General features: G+C 45.0%; 2 protein-coding genes and 1 long non-coding RNA gene across 3 annotated transcripts; 1 reads left to right on the top strand and 2 right to left on the bottom strand.

Moving 5' to 3' along the window:
• Positions 1–5,495: 5,495 nt before the first annotated feature.
• LOC145797545 (uncharacterized) lies at positions 5,496–7,997 on the bottom strand. Its single transcript, XM_082884928.1, has 3 exons — positions 6,479–7,997; positions 6,176–6,325; positions 5,496–5,809 (listed from the first exon to the last, which is right to left on the bottom strand). The coding sequence occupies exons 1-3, from the start codon at positions 7,995–7,997 to the stop codon at positions 5,496–5,498; spliced, it is 1,983 nt and encodes a 660-aa protein (XP_082741054.1).
• A 6,740-nt stretch (positions 7,998–14,737) lies between these two features.
• LOC114259203 (uncharacterized) lies at positions 14,738–16,568 on the bottom strand. Its single transcript, XM_028199198.2, has 2 exons — positions 15,909–16,568; positions 14,738–15,491 (listed from the first exon to the last, which is right to left on the bottom strand). Exons 1-2 carry the CDS (start codon positions 16,542–16,544, stop codon positions 15,180–15,182), a joined length of 948 nt encoding a protein of 315 aa, XP_028054999.2. The 5' UTR covers positions 16,545–16,568; the 3' UTR covers positions 14,738–15,179.
• On the top strand, positions 16,563–17,528 carry LOC145797494 (uncharacterized). The gene is made up of 2 exons (XR_014339027.1): positions 16,563–16,698; positions 17,496–17,528. It is a non-coding gene; the product is annotated as an uncharacterized LOC145797494 (long non-coding RNA).
• The last annotated feature ends 1,461 nt before the right edge of the window (positions 17,529–18,989 follow it).

Genomic DNA, 18,989 nt, shown 5'->3' with positions numbered 1-18,989 from the left:
CTTGCGTGTTAATGCACTCTGCAATTCAGTTTCAATTGCTATTCACACTGATAAATTGCAGAACAAAAAAGGAAAACAAATTTGATTTCCTTTTGTTATTTCTCCTGGAAAAGATTGATTGATGATAATTATATTTTTGTTGCTGGGTTTTTGGGAGAAATCCACATGTTGTAGGAGAATTTAAATTAGAAGGTGTTGTTAATAGACCGGTTTATGTGTTCTCCAGCTTCTCATACAAGCTAACTGTACGGGGGTGAAATATCCTCTGCTTTCCGTACTCCTTGGATTCAAGGTTCATGTGACGGCGTCTAACCTGACAAAACAGAGACGGTGAGCTGCCCGGCGGTGGTTTGCCGGATAGACCCTCCGACGATCAAGTCAGATCACTCCCAGAAGAAGAAGGATGTTAGAGAGAGAGTGTGTGTTTTTTATGGCGCGAGTTGCTTACCTCTAACGTTCGTCTTCCTCCCCTATTTCTAGGCTGGCCATGTAGCCTCAAGATTGTGTGCGCACTACCTCTGCTGTCCTTCCCTAGACAGGTGGCAGTGCTCGCCTCTCACCACCTTACGCGTGTAAAGGCATAGTCCTCCAACCAATACACGCAGAACTGCCCAACGGTATTAACGCGTACTTGGAGCAGATGTCCTCTCCCTCACGCCATTGGCCCAGGTGGCTCACTTAACCGGAGTACCACGACCGGCCTAGTCCTTGTGGAGAGTCGCCACCACCAGCAGCACAACCGAGCTGTATCTTGCCGACCTATCCCTCGGGGAAGAAGCGAAAGTCTGATTCTCATGGCCGAGCTACTCTTGGTCGGTCCACCCTGGTTGATCGGTCGTGAGGCATACCGGCCTCCCTCCGTCCTACCTTCATTCTCGGTTATATGAAGTCCGTCTATCTCGGCCAACCGGTTAGAGGCATGCCGGTCCTCACCCTGTAATCAGTCTAGCCCGGGCTACCCTTAGCTCGGTCACCGTGTGCCCTGCCAAACGTCTGGTCACAGCTCGGTCAGACCTTAGATCGTGCCTGGTCAGCCAACCTCTTCGGTCGTGCAAAACATGCCGAAGGGCCGTGTCAGGAGAGAAAATAGCTCGGCGCCGTGCGGTTTGTCACGACCCGTGTTACCGTAGCTCGGCCGTACTAACCGATGCAAATCTCCTCTCTCAATTGCCCCTTAATCCCAACCGAGCTAATCGTGATTGGAGTTACCACCATGACCGAGCTAATGGTCACCGAGTTGCTCCAATCCAGGCCGAGCGTGATTGTCACCAAGTCCGTTGTCGAGCTATCCCATTTGGTCGGCCATTGCCTCAGTAGTCTTGTCAAGGGTCGTACAGCTGTATTGACAGCCGCGCTCTCAGTGCCACATGGCCTCACGCCATTGGGCCGTACAACCCAGCTGTCTTCCGCGCGCAGAATTCAAACGGCTGCCGCCGTTTGGGTTTTTTCCCCCCTCTTTAAACATCACACGAAGGGTCACTATTGCCTCTTCACTGTTCATTTTCTCTTTCAAGCAAACCCTAGCCTCCAAGCTCCCCAATCGTCCATTCGAAGCCTCCATCTTCACATTCATCCATTCTCGCCCCTGCAGAAGCCGTACCCAGGCTCGCGAGGCCCACTTTGCTTCGCATCTGTTCCTGGTGAGTTCTCTATCCCTTCATTGCATTTCCTATTTCCCTTTCCCGTACCTCCATACTTATTCTTCATTTTTGTGCTTGCGTTCTTGCTTAGAAATGCTAGGCACCTACCAAGACCTCCTCTATGGGGTAGTATTGGCACACCTCAGGGCAAACTGGAACTGGAGGGGTGCATGGGGCCTTCGTGCCCCTGTTTTTCCTTAGTTTAAATGGATGAACCTTGAACTTAGGATGAACTGGATGAACACTGGACAGAACCGAGCTAAATGCTCATTTAGATCCATAAATCGGACTTAACCGAGCTAAAATTTGTTCGAGGTCTCTACTTGGGGCCTTGACCGAGCTGAACACTCAATTAGATCCGTAAATAAGACTGAACCGAGCTATAACTCATTCGAGTTTTCTTCTTGGGCATTGATCGAGCCAAAAATAGAGAATCAGAACCGAACTAGAAAGGCCAAATCGGCCAAGTTGTCTAGCCGAGTTAGGGTCGAACCGGTCGAACACCCAAAAACCCTTCATCGAGCTAAAAAATCCACACTGAAGCCGTGCAATTTGTGCCGCGCTAACCCTTGGACTTGTTTCTTAACAATGCAGAACAAACTAGGACCGACCAGGCCAGTCCAGAACCATCACTGGTGGAGCTCAAAGTCCGAGCAAATACACCAAAATTTTTCACCGAGATACCAATTAAATCACCGAATAAAATCGAGATAGATGGGGAAGTACCGATTCATGGTGAGCTCGCCCGGTGCGCTCGCCGAGTTTCATAGGGAGTACAATATTCCAGACGATGTCATTTTAGAGCTGGCCAAAAAGGGAGATACCCCTTGGGGCGACCTAGACTGGTGCCCCTTCACGGTTGTGTCCATAGTCGAAGGAAGACTTCGCTTCCCAGTCCAACCCTTGATCTGTGAATTCTTGAGGCAGACAAGGCTTTGTCTAACCCAAGTGTCGAACAACACATACAAGATAATAAACGGTGTGGCCGAGCTAAACAGGAGGCTCGGTCTCAATCTCGGTCTTGCTGAAATATTCCACCAGTACAACGTTAGTAAAAATAAAGGTGGGCTTTGCCGGTATCTAAAAGTAAAGAAGGGCCAAGCAAAACTCATCGAGGGCAACCCGGACAAGGAGACCAATGATGACGACTTCTTGTGGGTGTTCGGTAATTACGAGGACACCGAGGCGCCCATGTCGGGCTGGTATATTAGGAAAGATTTTGGAAGTGTTGGTGAGTAGCTCGGCTAACCGCACTATTTTCCTTTTGCATGAGTCTCTCTATGTGCCGGTCTAACATTCCTTCTATTTGCAGATTACAAGCACTTAGCGGAAGACTACCACCGGGCTAACCAAGAGGCCATAAGAGTCTTACTGCGCCATCCAGAAGAAGAAAGAGAGTCACCAAAGCTGCTCGGCTTTGAACCGACCTACAACTACAAAGCGCCGCGCAAAAGCCGGGTTACTGACTTCCTCCGTGCTCCTTTCCCAGAACCTGGCCCAAATCTTCCACCGATCAGACTTGTTCCTCTCATTGCCGAGCAAGAAATGGCGAAAATCTGGGCAATTAAGTCCATGATCACCGGTGAGGAACGCGGGTCCCAACCACCGGAAGCAACTGGGGGAACATATTCCACTCCAGCCGGGCAAAAGGAAGGGCCTATGCTGGCTCTTGCCAACGAACAACCGGCTGGCCCTTGCCAGCGAACAACCGGCTGGCCAGTCGAAGAAGCGATCGAGGAAAGACCAGACAGAGCAGCAACTTGTTGATGAGGACTCCACTGAACATGCCTCCACTGAGATGGGGGACCAGACTGAGCAACGACCAACTGGGCCATCCAAGAGCCCAACCTCCTCCCCGATCTGGGCGCCTGAGATCAAGTACAAGGGCCGGGCAGTCTCTGCGGCCGATTCAGTGTACGCGGACAAGGATTATTCCCTCGGTTTCAACATGACCAAGGGGCTAATCTTTTCCCCCGACATGAAGAAGCACGACGAGTTGTCCGACTTGAAGGTGCTTCGCTCGACAGCTGAGTCAATCGTGTTGGTAAATTCTCCACTCCTTTCTTCAAGTTATTGCTCGGTTTTTGCTGGGTTTTCTGAATACTCACAATCTTTCATTTGTTTACAGGCCGCGCAAAAGAACTATCTCGTCCATGAGCGCATGATCGCTGTGCAACAGAGTCTGCGCGAAGCCATAGTTGAGAACAAGGCCCAAGCGGCCAAGATAGCGAAGCTGAAGGCCGCGCAGGAGGCAGTTGTGGCCGAGCGAGATAACCTGAGCCAGAAGGTTGACCGAGCTGAAGCGGACAAACAGCGAGCCGTGAAGTCAACGAAGGCCTGGTATCTCGCCGAGGTGAGGAAATTGCGCGATGCCCATAAGGAGGAGAAAGATAAGGCGAGAAAACGTATGAACGACAAGTGCAGGCGATCAAGGACATCTTTTTCCAGTGCGGTTGGAAAGCTGCCGTGGAGAAAGTTGGCCTTGGTCAAGATGCTGATATGTTCCTGAATCCACCTGCTGCCTTCATACCGCACTATATGCAGGCTTACACGACCGCTGCGCAGAAGAGGCTCATAGAGGAGGCCAAAAAGGAAGCCGAGGCAAAAGCCGCCGCCGCGCAACAAACCGAGCAAACTTCTCTTGAAGCACCTCAAGATACCGAAGATCAAGTGGCCGATCGGGAGGTTACCACGATGGAGGGCGCTGGCGATGAGGCAGAAGAAGGCTTGCCTGAGCACACTGCGGAGGTCGCCGAGCAGACTGTGGAAGTCGCCGAGCAGACGGTCGACCTGGAATTGGATTGAAGATGTTCCTTTCTATTTTCTTGCTTTTGTTTTTTGTTTCCTTTCTTTGTTTGTTTAATGTAACCGGGCTAGGCCCCTTACTTGTAATGCAGTTTCCTTGATCCATGAAATTTGAACTTATTGCTCGTTTAACTCCTATTTCTGTTCGGTTTGCACGTGCAAAATTTCTTAATTCAAACTTTAATGCATCACAACTGGTACGTCGGCCATGCCGGGCAATATGCCAAGCTAAAATCAGAATTTCTTCAACTTAAATGTTCGCGAATCAACTGGCAGCTCGGTTCTTTGATTTTTCGAATGAACCCAAAAATTTTCATCCGGCCGAGCAAAAATTACCACTGTCGTTCTGGCTTTGACAACACTTCAAGTCCTGTATTTGGGCGGGCAAAAATCAGCTCGACCCTAAAGGAAGTTGGACAAATCACAATTATTTCACTATGGCCGAGCAAAACCAACTCGACCTTTATATTGGACAAAACACCAATATTCCGACATGGCCGAGAAAAATCAGCTTGGCCTTGGAGTTGGATAGAATGTCAACATTTTTTTTCTCCGAGCAAAGTCAGCTCGGCTTCTTGTAAGTTGGACAAGGCACCAACATATCGCTTGGCCGAGCAAAGTCAACTCGGCTATTATCGGTTGGACAAAACACCAACATTTCGTTTTGGCTGAGCAGAATCAGCTCGGCCTTAACACTGGGCAAAACACCAATATTTCATTTAAGTTGGTCATGACACCAACATCCTAATTGGGCGAGCAAAAAACCAGCTCGGCCCTTATGTGAGTTAGACCATACGCTAATCATTTCGCTGGACAATACACCAACTGCTTCTATACCGGTGAGAGAAAATCAGTCCGGTCCCATTCAGGTCAGTCTCTTTGCCCCTGGCATCCATTGTGGCCTTGTATCCTTGCGGTGTCATTGTACAGAAAGATGTGATACAAAACAACAAGAGGGCTATTTTTCATTACAAAAAGCAGTGCTATTCTTATATCAAATGCTAAAAAGGCTAAAGGTCTAGAAAGCTAAGCAATAAAAGCAATTACATCTTAAAAGTAAAAGATCTTAAGGTTGGCTGCATTCCACGGTCTGGGGACAGCTTTGCCATCTAAATCTTCCAGATGGTATGCCCCTTTGCCAGCGAGACCAGTCACCTTGTATGGTCCTTCCCAATTTGCATCGAGCTTTCCTTCGCCAGGGACCACCGTGTTGCCCAGCACTTTTCTTAAGACCCAGTCCCCGATCTTGAACAGCTTGGGGTGCACAGCCTTGTTGTATTTCTTGGAGAGTTCTTGCTGATAGGCCGCTATGAGGATTAGTGCCCGTTCCCTCCTTTCCTCGGCAAGGTCTAACTCCAATGCCACTGCTTCATTGTTCTAATGTGGCTGGAAGCTTTCAGACCGGATGGTTGGCATGCCAATTTCCAGCAAGATAACGGCTTCCATGCCATAGGCCAAGGCAAACGGAGTCTCTCCGGTCGACCGTGTTGGCGTAGTGCGGTACGCCCAGAGTACATTAGGGAGTTCTTCAGCCCACTTCCCCTTGGCCTTCTCAAGCCGCTTCTTCAGCTCGTCCAGGATGGTCTTGTTTGAGGCCTCCGCTTGACCATTTGACTGAGGATAGGTCGGCGTTGAATTGTAGAATTCGATCTTCAGCTCTTCGCAAAATCCGCGAAAGAGTTTCCCATCGAATTGAGTGCCATTATCCGAGATGAGGGCCTTGGGTATACCGAAACGAGTGATAACATTTTGCCAGACAAACTTATTCACATCATTTTCCTTTATGGTTGCCAGTGGCTCAGCCTCAACCCACTTTGTGAAGTAGTCAGTGGCGGCGATGAAGAATTTGCGATTGCCCGGGACTGTTGGGAGTGGCCCCACTATATCCAATCCCCAGAGTGCGAACGGCCAAGGACTTGTAAGGGGGAGCAATTCTCTCGCTGGCTGGTGGATCTAGTGAGCAAATTTCTGACACTTTTCACATCAGCGAATGTATTTTTGCGCGTCTGCCTGCATGCACGGCCACCAATAACCTTGGGAAATTGCTCGGTAAGCCAATGACCTGCCCCCAGTATGGCTGCCGCAGATGCCTTCATGGATCCCATAGAGGAAGACTTCCACCTTAGCGGGGTGAACACACTTCAGATACGGCCCGGTAAAAGACTTCTTATACAAGGCTCCGGACGGGGAGAGCCAAAACCGCTCTGACTTGGCCCGGATCTTGTTGGCCGCCTTCTTTTCTTCGGGTAGAACTCTATCTTTCAGGAAGGTGATGATGGGGTCCATCCAGGAAGGACCCAAGTTGGTGCAAAGTACCTCGGTCACTTCTGGTTCCTCAATACTTGGCCGAGATAAAAATTCTATCATTAAGGGGTTAGGAAAAGCTGTTTGTGTAGAAGCTAGCCCGGCCAACTCGTCAGCCATGTTGTTTTCTTCGCGGTTAATTTGTTCCATCCTTATTGCGGTGAATTTCTTGATCTCTGCGCGTACCAGCGCCTGATACTTGGTCATTCTTTCGTCCCTTGCCTCATACTTCCCTGAGACCTGATTGACCACCAGCTTGGAATCACTGAATACCATTAGGGTTGACGCCTTCATTCTCAATGCGCTTCTTAGTCCAGCAAGGAGGGCTTTATACTCCGTTTCGTTGTTGGATGCTGGGAAGCCGAGCGTAATTGCCTGCTCGATAATCAGCCCATCCGGTGAAGTCAGTACGATACCCAACCCGGCCCCATGTCTGTTGGATGCCCCATCCACGAAGAGCTTCCACATTTCGCCAATAAACAGCTTCCAGTAATCAGAGGGGTTCTGGGAGCTTCTCAATTCCAAGTCTCTGATCGGTTCATTCTGGTCTCTTTCCTTATCTTGGTTGAGCCCATCTTCCAAGAAGTCACCTGGTTCCTCTAGTTCGGTCGCTCTTCGGCCTTCTCCCACTTGTGAGCCAACACTCGTCTCTATTGCCAGAACCATGGGCTGCGCTAAATCCGCACCAGCCAAATCAACCGGGCAAACTGGATGCGTTCTCGGGACAAATTCCGCCACAAAGTCTGCAAGAGCTTGAGCCTTGATTGTGGTGCGCGGGCGGAACTTGATATCGTACTGCCCCAATTCCACGGTCCATTTCAAAATTCTTCTGGTGAAGTCTGCCTTTTCAAAAAGCACCTTAAGTGGGAACTCGGTTAACACAACTATTGTATGGGCATGAAAATAGTGCGCCAGCTTTCTTGATGCCATCATCAGGGCCACCGCTAATTTTTCCAGCGGAAGATACCTCGTCTCGGCCGGGAGCAAAGTCTTGCTTACATAGAAGATGGGCAAGTGCTGGATGTCTTCAACGCGGACTAGGACGACACTCACAACATGTTGAGAGACCGCCAAGTAGAGATACAACTCTTCGCCTGACCGAGATGTGACTAAGATAGGGGTTGAGGAAAGGTATATTTTTAAGTCTGCCAGTGCACGGTCACATTCGTCATCCGCCTTCAAAGTTTTAAATAAGGGCCTGCAACGATTTGAAGACCGGCTGATAAATCTGTTCAGCGCGCCTGCCATCCCGGCAAGATGTTGCACGTCCTTCGTGGAGTTTGGGCGCTCCAGCTCTTATATAGCCTTGATCTGTGATGGGTCGGCTTCAATCCCTCGTTTTGTGACCAGAAAACCCAGAAACTTCCCGGTGCCGACTCCGAAAGCACACTTGGAGGCATTCAAACGAAGTTGGTGGTGCTTAAGTATGGCAAACATTTCTGCTAGGTCAGCGAGGTGTTGAGATTTCTCCTTACTCTTTACCACCATATCATCGATATAGGCCTCCATTGTTCGGCCCAAAAGAGGAGCGAACATCTTTGTCACCATCCTCTGAAAAGTTACCCCGGCGTTCTTCAGTCCGAACGGCATGACTTTATAACAATACAGGCCTCTAAGAGTAATGAACGGCGTGATCTCTCGGTCCAGTTCATACATGGCTATCTAGTAGTAGCCACGATACGCATCCAGGAAGCTAAACCTCTGATGGCCAGCGGTCAAGTCCACCAGCTGGTCAATTCGAGGGAGGGGGAAGCTATCCTTTGGGCATGCACGGTTAGCCGTCTTGTAGTCAACGCAGACTCGCCACTTGCCATTCTTTTTCGGGACCACCACCATGTTGGATATCCATCGAGGGTATTGCATTTCTTCTATCATTCCTGCTTCCAACAAATTTTTGACCTCCTCTGCCACTACCTCGGCATGGTGCAGAGCCGAGTGGCGAGTCCTCTAAATGACCGGCCGCGCATTTGGGAAGACATTCAACTGGTGGCAAATAAAGCTAGGGTCAACGCCAGACATGTCATAAGGCGTCCATGCAAAAGCCTCTAAATTCGAAACCAAGAAGTTGACATAATCTAACAACTCGGCGCTAGATAAAGATGATCCCAAGAGGAAGAACTTAGTTGGATCGTTCTCGTCGATGCGCACTTCCACCAAATCCTCAACCGATTTTTCCTCGGCCTTTCTTCCTACGTCTTCAAGGATCTCATTTCCCTCGGGTCCCTCAATCATTTGGACAAACCCTTTGGCTGCTCGGCTGCCATTTACCGCAACGAAGTATTGTTTTGCCATCACTTGGTCTCCCCAAATCTCTACGATCTGCCCGGTGGGCGTCGGAAAGCGCATAACTTGATGGAAGGTCGACGCAACTGCTTGCATGGCGTGCAGCCAGCCCCTGCCCAAAATTAAGTTGTAAGTGGATGGAACCTTGAGCACCCAGAATTCCACTTGCTTTACGACCGAACCCGCTTTGACCGGCAGAATGATCTTTCCAATCGGCCATTCTGGCTGAGAGTTGAAGCCAACCAAAGGGGACGTCGCAGGGGCCAAGTCCTTGTCCTCCAACTTCATTTGTTTGAATGCATCATAATACATAATTTCGACCGAACTCCCCTAGTCGATCAAGATTCTCTTGATGTCAAAGTCTTTGACGCGAAGAGTTACTACAAGGGAATCATTGTGGGGCATTTGGATCCTTTCCAAATCCTTGCTCGAGAAGGTAAGGATGTCCTTCTCCTCGGTCTTTCCCTTTTTCGCAGCAAGCTGGACGGAGAGCGCTTCCCTCATGTGCTCGGCTTTCTTAATCATCCCTCTAAGCTCGCAGACCTTCGCTGGTTCAATGATGCCATGGATGACGTTGATTACACCTTGCGACGCCGCGTCCAAGGCGGCTAGGCCGTTTGGTTGGGTTTGTCCCTGCGGGGCGGCTTTCATATCCCCATCTATGTATTGGTCAAGATGCCCCGCCACCACCAGCTCCTCCAGATGTTGTTTGAGCGGCAAGCAGTCCTTCGTGCGGTGCCCCCGTTCTTCATGGAAGGTGCAGTGATATTTTGAATTGAAACCTCTCTGTGCACTTTCCAACTTGGCTGGCCAGCGGACAAAAGGCTCACCTCCAATCTCGCTCAAAATGCGGTAGATAGGGATTTTAAAGACCGTGGTGATTCCAGTCCGCGCCTTCAATTTTCTCTTGGCATCCTCCGCTGCATCACGGGGAGCGTCAGCTCGGTCGTTTCCGCGACCTTTGTTCCTGTCATCGCGGTTTGGGCCACAACGTTGATCTTTTGACCGGTCGTTTAGGCGGTTATCCTCCTGCCCGACCGAGTGAACTTTCCCTGCCACCCTTCTTTCTGCTGCGACCGGATTAACCTTCTCGGTCACGGAGGCGGCATCATTCTCCACACGAATGTGCTCATTGATTCGCTGCATCAAGGGCTCCATGGTTGTGGGTTGGTGCATTGTGAGCGAGTCTCGCAGCCTATGTCTGACTGGGAGGCCCCGCTTGTATTAAGTGATCGCCAGATTGGTAGGGCAGTCGAGGATTTCGTTGTAAGTTTTCCAGTACTTCGTGTTGTATGCCTTCAGTGATCCTCCTGACTCCATCTTGACGCCCAGAAGATGATCGACCTCCTTCGGCGTTCGAGTGTTGGTTTTGAATCTGGTGACGAAGGCTTCCGCTAGTTGTTGCCACCCCTCTGGAAGCTGTTCGAACCACTTCAGGCCTAGTTCTCCCAAGCTTGCTGGGAATATGAGGCACATCAAGGCGTCATTGCGCCGGTGGCCAGCCATTACTTGCCGGTAATGACTCACGTGCATGTACGGATCCGTCTTGCCGTCGTACAAGGTGAACTTAGGCTGGTGGAATCCGACAAGGAGTGGTGTACTCTCGATTTCCGGAGACAACGGCGTGGCTGTAAGTCTCGCCAGCTCTTTGTCCACTGGCGCAGGGGCCATCACTCTGGGCGCTGGCATCGCCACTTCTTCGCTACAATGAATTGGGGCGCTCAATCTCTGTAACGCCGGTAGTCTCTGAGCCTCTCGACAGCACGCCCTCTCTTCCAATATGTCCCTCAGGTCTCTGGAACGGGTGGAGAAAGAGTATCGCGACGTCGGCGAAGGGCGTGAAAGACGGTATGTGCTGTCTCGAGTGAGAGATTTGCCCTCTCTTTGGTCGGAATCTCTAACCCCATAGTTCCTGGTGATGGAGAGAGAGTGAGTCCTCTCCTGGTGGCGATTGCTAGAACGGGGGGACGGGGTGCGCTCACTGAGGTTGCCCTCTCCAACAACACCCTTCCCCTTCATCTGACGCTTCAGCATCTCCATCTCCGCTGCCATCTTGCGAATGAGGGCGTCTTGGTCTTTGAGTTTGTGCTCCAGGCGCTGCGCACGGGACTCCCCCCGCCGCCAACGGCCCTCTGGACTCTTTGAGCGATCGGTACTCCTTCCGCGTTTGTCTCGCGCACCTCGCGAAGAAGTTTCTAGGCCCGCCATGGCTGGAACATTCAAGGTGCCTTCTCTCCGTCGAACAGACTCTGGTGTGATGCCATCGATGACGGACAGTGGAGTTTCGTCGTTGTTGGCCATGGAGATGGCCGAAGAAGCTTGAAAAACAAGGTTTGAGTATCAAACAGCTTCCCACAAACGGCGCCAATTGTACGAGGGCGAAATATCCTCTGCTTTCCGTACTCCTTGGATTCAAGCTTCACATGACGGCGTCTAACCTGACAAAACAGAGACGGTGAGCTGCCCAGCGGTGGTTTGCCGGATAGACCCTCCGACGATCAAGTCAGATCACTCCTAGAAGAAGAAGGCTGTTAGAGAGAGAGTGTGTGTTTTTTATGGCGCGAGTTGCTTACCTCTAACGTTCGTCTTCCTCCCCTATTTCTAGGCTGGCCATGCAGCCTCAAGATTGTGCGCGCACTACCTTTGTTGTCCTTCCCTGGACAAGTGGCAGTGCTCGCCTCTCACCACCTTACGTGTGTAAAGGCCTAGTCCTCCAACCAGTACACGCAGAACTGCCCAACGGTATTGACGCGTGCTTGGAGCAGATGTCCTCTCCCTCACGCCATTGGCCCAAGTGGCTCACTTAACCGGAGTACCACGACCGGCCTAGTCCTTGTGAAGAGTCGCCACCACAAGCAACACAACCGAGCTGTATCTTGCCGACCTATCCCTCGGGGAAGAAGCGAAAGTCTGATTCTCATGGCCGAGCTACTCTTGGTCTGTCCACCCTGGTTGATCGGCCGTGAGGCATACCGGCCTCCCCCCATCCTACCCTCATTCTCGGTTATATGAAGTCCGTCCATCTCGGCCAACTGGTTAGAGGCATGCCGGTCCCGCCCTGTAATCAGTCTAGCTCGGGCTACCCTTAGCTCGGTCACCGTGTGCCCTGCCAAACGTCTGGTCACAACTCGGTCAGACCTTAGATCATGCCTGGTCGGCCAACATCTTCGGTCGTGCAAAACAGGCCGAAGGGCCGTGTCAGGAGAGAAAACAGCTCGGCGCCGTGCGGTTTGTCACGACCCGTGTTACAGTAGCTCGGCCGTACTAACCGGTGCAAATCTCCCATCTCACTAACATATAGATTAATGTGTCCAATACATGACACAGCAAAAATTATCACACGAGGCTAGATATTGTTTTAGTAGACGAAGTAACAAATTCTCAAAGAAAAACGGAATAATATTGATCAAAAAGTTGTTTTGCCCTATGGCATACATCCTTGTTTGTAATACATGAAACCCTAACTCAACAAGGAAACAACTAATTAGGCTAATTCCTTACTAGACACAAAAATAAATAAAAGAAACAAAAAATTACAAAATATAGCAAATATGACTTTAGCCGAAATGAGAAACACGTCAAAATAGATGATGCTAAAAATGTACTTCCCAAAATAAAGTTATTGCTAAAACAAAACTTTCCTAAAATGGCAAAATTGCTAATTTGAGGGCCTAAGTGAAGGGATTTCGCTAAAATCCACCGTACATCATCACTGGGGATGGATTTAGAACTCGTCACAAAAATTACGGGTATGTTTGGTTTGAGTTTGGGAGATGAGTTTTAGAGATAAAAAGTACGAAAAATTGTTTGGTTTGATTTTTTTCAAAAGATGTTTTGGAAAATTATTTTGAGAGAGAGTTTTGGAAAAAGTGATTGATTTAATGTGTATGAGAGAGAGATTTGTTTGGAAAACTTGTAAACCAAACAAGTTTTGGGAAATTTTTTTGGGAAAATTTGTTTGGTTTCATTACTTTTGAAAACTTATTTGTAGAGAATTTTTTCTAAAAATTTTTGGGATACACAAACCAAACAAGGCTTACGTTTTTACTATCAGTTTAACTGCTTTTTTGCCTTTTGCCGATTTAATTGTTTCAAGAATTCTTCAACTACTTGTTCTACATATCGAAAGATTCAAATGGTTGAAAACTTCACATTTTCCTTGCATATGTCTTGTTTTCATGCCATTGCTATGTCTGTCCTAAAGTCCGCAAACGGAAGAGGGTTGTGGTTTGAAAGGCTTGTGGTCACATCTCATTAACATGGACCATGTGAAATTGTCAAGGCATCTTTAAAAATAGATTACTGGAAAAAAAAAAAAATGGTATACATTTAGCCAAGCTTAAAGTAATTGGGTTTGGAAGGTGTGGGCATCCGCCTGTTGGCTTGCCTGACCTAGTCCTATTTTTTTTTTAAGGTTTGAAAAGATTGTTTTAGCTTATAGGGTCAGGCTAAGCCAATATTTTCAACCTGATATATTAATGGGTTGGGTTTGAGATTTATACTTTTAATCCAGTCGGGCTCGGCTTGCTATTTAATTAATTTATTATAATATATTAAAATATATATTTTTTTGTTGGGTTATATACTTTATTTTTGTTGATTTTATTGAAAATCACATTTGTGATGATGTTTGATTGAATTGTTTTAATTTATACACAACATCCTTTAATTTATAATGATATCAGTATATTTATTGAAGAAATATAATGTGTGATTGAATTTAATTATGGAATATTTTAAAAAAAAATTTCATACAGTATGTGTGGATTTGAGATTTATAATTATTTTTTGGGCCAGTCTTGGGCAAATGTAGAAGCCCGATGTTAATGCTGGGTCCGGTTTAGACAGACACAAAGCCTCTTATTATGTAGTAATAGCCCGGCCCAACAAATGCCCGGCCCAACAAATGCCCACCCTAGATTTGTTTGACTGATCTATTTTTTGATTCTGTGTTTAAAAGAAATGGTTTGACGAAAATTTAGTGTAGTGTTATTCTTCCTTTGTTATGTCTTCCCTCTTGCTAGTGGATAGTGATACTACTCCTCTGAATCACATGTTTGAAGCTGAAGGTTGCTATACTTTAGTTCTTCTCTTGCAAGGAGGGAAGTCAAATTCAAAGTTCACGATGTGTTGTGAAAAATAAATAAATAAAATCTTATTCACAAATATGGGGGGTCATGGATGCAACTTTAAACCCATTAATAATTGATAATTTGATGCAAATTCAGTTAAAAAACTATTTAAGAAAATTTTAGGGGTAAGAATTTTTGGCAACATGCTAACGATTCTAGGAATGGATTGTTATTTCCAAAGTATTCTTTGGAATGAATTGACAACACAATATATTTTCTTATTTTCGAGAAGTAAATGATAAAAATTAGAATTATTTAAGAAAACTTTTAAATTTAGATTTCAACAAGATGCATGCATAACTTTGGGATCTTTATATGAGTGGATTTGAAGTAACAAGATCAATAGAGTTACTCCCAATAACCCATGGTTTCTCTACTTAACCCTCCTCTCATTCTAATTAAACCTTCTATATGTTTGTGTTTTGACTTTGAACATTAAATCCCTTTAATTTTAAATTCTTGTATCCGAATAAAACCTAACTGTTTGACAATCCTACTTTCTTCCTTGCAATTATTTCATGGAGAAAAAAAAAGAAACTTTAGAAAGTAAACCATACAGAGCTCAATTCCTAGTTTCCAGGAAAAACTATTATCATTTGGACTACTTAAAGTTTCACACAATTATTTACAGGCCTTGAAATATTTGTACAAACCCATGCTCTTGTGCACACCATGGACATGCATAGGCTGGCATAATTGATGCTGCTCTTTTGCATATTCTCAGTCTTGTGGACGCACTGGCATAATTGATGCTGCTTCTTTGCATATTCTCCCAAACATGCTCTCTCATCACTTTCTGTTGCTTTCTTTGAACTGTTGTCAAAGAATTTGCATTGTCTGTCACATGTTTAGCTGTAGTTGAAATCTTTGATTGTTGTTTCTGTCATCGATGGAGTAGTCTACTTTTCTATCCTTTCTTTCCTCTCGACCTCTTTGAACGACTCATCCTACATAAGAAACCGGTCTTCAATTTTTGTACAGCACTTCTATCATTCAGGAAGGTGAAGTGCATTTTTTAAGTCCAGAAGTCCCACCAGGTTGAATTGCCATCAAAAAGACTACTGGACTCAAAATTGCATGACTTTTCAGGCAATGCTAAGGAACCATCTACTTGGCCACCCATGTTCTCTGTTGCTTCTTGCTGAATGTTCTTGCCACTTCCTCCCTCATCACCATCTGAATCTGCTACAGCTCCACGGTCTGAACCTTTTTTCAAGCAACTTGGCTCTCCACTATCAGAGTCACCGGATGTGCTATTTCCTCCCAAATCCTTGCTTTTGCTGCCCTGGTCATGTGTTTTTTCCAGCAGATCACCTAACATCTTCAACTGTAGAAAGAAAATTAGATCAGAAAGCCTAGAATCAAAATTTCGTTTTAACTTCTTGTTTCAGTTAGTTTGGCAATGGAAACATTTCATAAACATAAGGGGAATGAGAGAAAAATTTGAAAATGTTTGGAAACAAAAACAAGAACTTATATAAATGTGACAGTTAAATAATTGAACATATTACTAGAAACTCATAAACAAAAAGTCTAAAGGCTTGGTTGGGAAGAGATTTTACTAGAAGTAGGAATGAAAAAACCAAAAACACAAGGAGAAGATACTTCACCTTTCGGTATGTTTCGGTGGAAGCATTACAATTTCGGTATTCCAGCCATTTTCGTTTCAATTTTTCTAAAAACGGGAATATATTGGCCGTTTCAATTAAATCATTTTGATCTTTGAAGTGAGCAGAAGAATTACCTGTTTGAGCAAGGATTGTTTCTCTTTCTTCAAGGACTCAAACCGAGAAAGTAGGCTGTCATAATTGGCTTTGAGTACTCTGTAGTTTTGCTCTATTTGTTTTGACTTCCATCTAGCTCTTCTGTTCTGAAACCATATAGCTATTTGCCGAGGCTGCAGCCCAAGCTCTCTAGCCAGCTGCACCTTCTTCCTCGGTTCAAGCTTCGTCTCTGACTCAAACATAGACTCCAGTGACCTTATTTGTTCTTCACTAAACCTCCTCTTGTTCTTCTTCTTCTTCCTTGGATTTTGAAGCACCTCTGGGCAAGCTAAAGACTCAATTTTGGTAGCAGCTGGTGGCGGTGGTGGTGATGCTGAATATTCTTCTCCTTCCATAATTTTGTTAAATTCCAATTTGTAAGTTGTTTTTCTTATAGTTTTTTTTTTTCTTCTTTTCTTCTTCTTAATATTCTTAAGTGATTGCTCTTTAGAACATTGCTGATGAGGTTTGGCTTTATGACATTTATAGTCAGAGCCATGTAGAAAGTATCTAGCATACAAGTTACTGTGGCTTTTGGTTGATGGGTTAATTCTAGCCAATGGGCTTTGATTTCGCGTGGCATTTTCTCTTCCATCCCTTGTGGAAATCTGTGTCATTTTTTCTTATCTTTCTTTTTAATTGTAAACTAAAGTGTTTCATCCAACAGCTATTGTGTTTCTCAGTTTCCGTGTTTTGTCATGTATTCGTGTCAGTGCTTCTTTGTTGGGAGGCCCATTTGATATCAAAAACTATTCAGCAACAATCGGACGGGTAAGGAATTACATTGTTTGTGTGTTCAAGAATTATTCATATTGTGCATATCTTGTTACTTGCTAGTTCAATGTTTTGATTACCTCGTATAATTTCATTATGTATTTTGATTCTGATTGTATTTATCCATTCTAGACTCCTTGGTTTTATAATGCTTATTGCTAGTGCTATGATTGGTTGTTAAGAATTTTAGGAAAGAGGGGAAGAAAGTAGTCGAGAAAATAGTTTGATGTAACATATTTTCATCTTTTTGAGAGTACAGTCTGCATTTTCTTAGAATGGTGAAATCAGACACATGGCAGATAGACATTGGTACCTGATTTTCTGATACATTACTTGGCTCCACTTAATTTTTTGATTCCTATTTTAAATAGAAAAGTTGAATCTTTAAAGTTCGTCACTCATTTTCGTTGTTTAAATTCATGTGGCATGAATAGTTTGTTGGTCCTATTATCGTTGCTGCCTTAAGCTTATGAAGGTGAGAGTGCTCTCATTCATTCGTCATCTCTGTGGCGGCTTGGCCTATATGTAAGGCTTGTCATTTGAGATAAGATTGTGTACATCTTATCCTTTTCGGACTCCGATTTAACAGGGGTCTCGCATACGGTAATCACCTTTTTATTCATTCATCATATTGGAGAGAGACAGGGTCTATTCTTCAGAATTTAGTGGTTATGGATATTTCTTTTTTACGAACTACTACTACTTGTAATTTCTTTTATCTTTGTCAAGTAAGAAAGTTTTCTTGAAATTGATCTGTTTAGCATCTGTTGATGGCAATATTGTATTTGTGACAGCTATATGAATGGTGACAAGACTTGTTAAGAAAAGAATCCAATGGGAAACACACCTATCACCATCAACCAAGTTGTTCCCTCATATTCATCCCCTTGCATGGTTGTTGTTTGAGGTGTTGTTTGGCATGATCTTAGGAAGTTTTGAGAAAGAGAATCATGGCCAAGGAGAGAGAGAGAGAGAGAGATGTTGAGATGGCCATACATGGTAGTCCTGTAAATCCATTTTCCTCACCATGTTGACAGTGAAAAGTTTGTAATCATATACAATCTTTCTTTTTTTCTTTTTCTTTTTTATTATATACTTTGGAGACTTATTTAACTTATCCCATTAATCTTGATGATAACTTCTATTAACAATTTTGTAACACCTAATCAAAATCTTTAAGATATGAAAATAGAGAAAAACAAACACATAAGAATTATAGATCACATGATTTATGTGATTTATCTCAAAATTAGGGTTACTAGAGTTACAAGTGATTTACGTGGTTCATCTCAAAACTAGAGTTTTGTTCGTCGTTGCTATGATTTCACTAGATATAGAGATAGTTGTTCTCTTTATCTATTTGTTTATTTATTTTGATAATCAAGAACTCATCCCAGGATCTTTTGGACCCACCATCCACTTCAAGAAGGTAAACTCGAGGTTGAAAAACCAACCCTAAGTTAGTGAATCGAACAAACAGGAGAAGATTTGAACCTTCATTAGTAAATGGGGAGCACACCCACCTAACAACTCAAATGAGATATAGCTGCCCTCTTATGTTATGTTTGGTTATGTTATGTTTGGTTAGGAGATTTAGAGAGGAATTTAGAAAGGGAAAAGGAAAAAGTATGTGAAATTATGTAAAATTTAAGTATGTTTTATTCACATTTCACTAACCTTTTTCATTTTCCTTTTTAAATCCCTCATCAAATTTCCCAACCAAACACAACATTAAGAACGTATTAATACATATATATAAATGTAAAATATCTTTATTCCAAAATTAAGTTGGAGCAACTTTACGATCAAATGGTTAGTGTGAAGTATTTATCAATCCATACTACTCTACCACCATCATGAAATTTATCAGCATTATGCACACAAATGCGTGTGTTTGTCGCGAGAGGATTAGATGGGTGGGATAGGCTGTTAAAACAGGGACATGACGATGAAGGAGAGAGGTTGTTGCCTAACAACAACAAAATAGATTGGAAAATTTAGGATCACTACTTGGAGGTTAATAATCATGAGGTGGTTGAATTGAATTTTTTCACATTTACATAAGCTAGTAATAATCATAGAACTTGGATAAAGTACGACATAAGATTCTCTTGTTTTGCTTTGCCTTGATGGACAGCCTTTCTTTAAGAATTCCAACCTCGCAGAGTTTGTCTTATTTCTCCGTTTCCTCAGTGACATGTCCTTGTTTTCCTGTGTCAATAATGTCAGGATTGATGAAGATTGAAGAGTCTGGTATACACTTGTCTGTTGTAATTTAAAGTGTCTTT

This window comes from Camellia sinensis, chromosome 8, assembly GCF_055761805.1.
Source record: "Camellia sinensis isolate YWXY chromosome 8, ASM5576180v1, whole genome shotgun sequence".
Taxonomy (NCBI): domain Eukaryota; kingdom Viridiplantae; phylum Streptophyta; class Magnoliopsida; order Ericales; family Theaceae; genus Camellia; species Camellia sinensis.
This window is presented reverse-complemented; position numbering and strand designations above follow the sequence as displayed.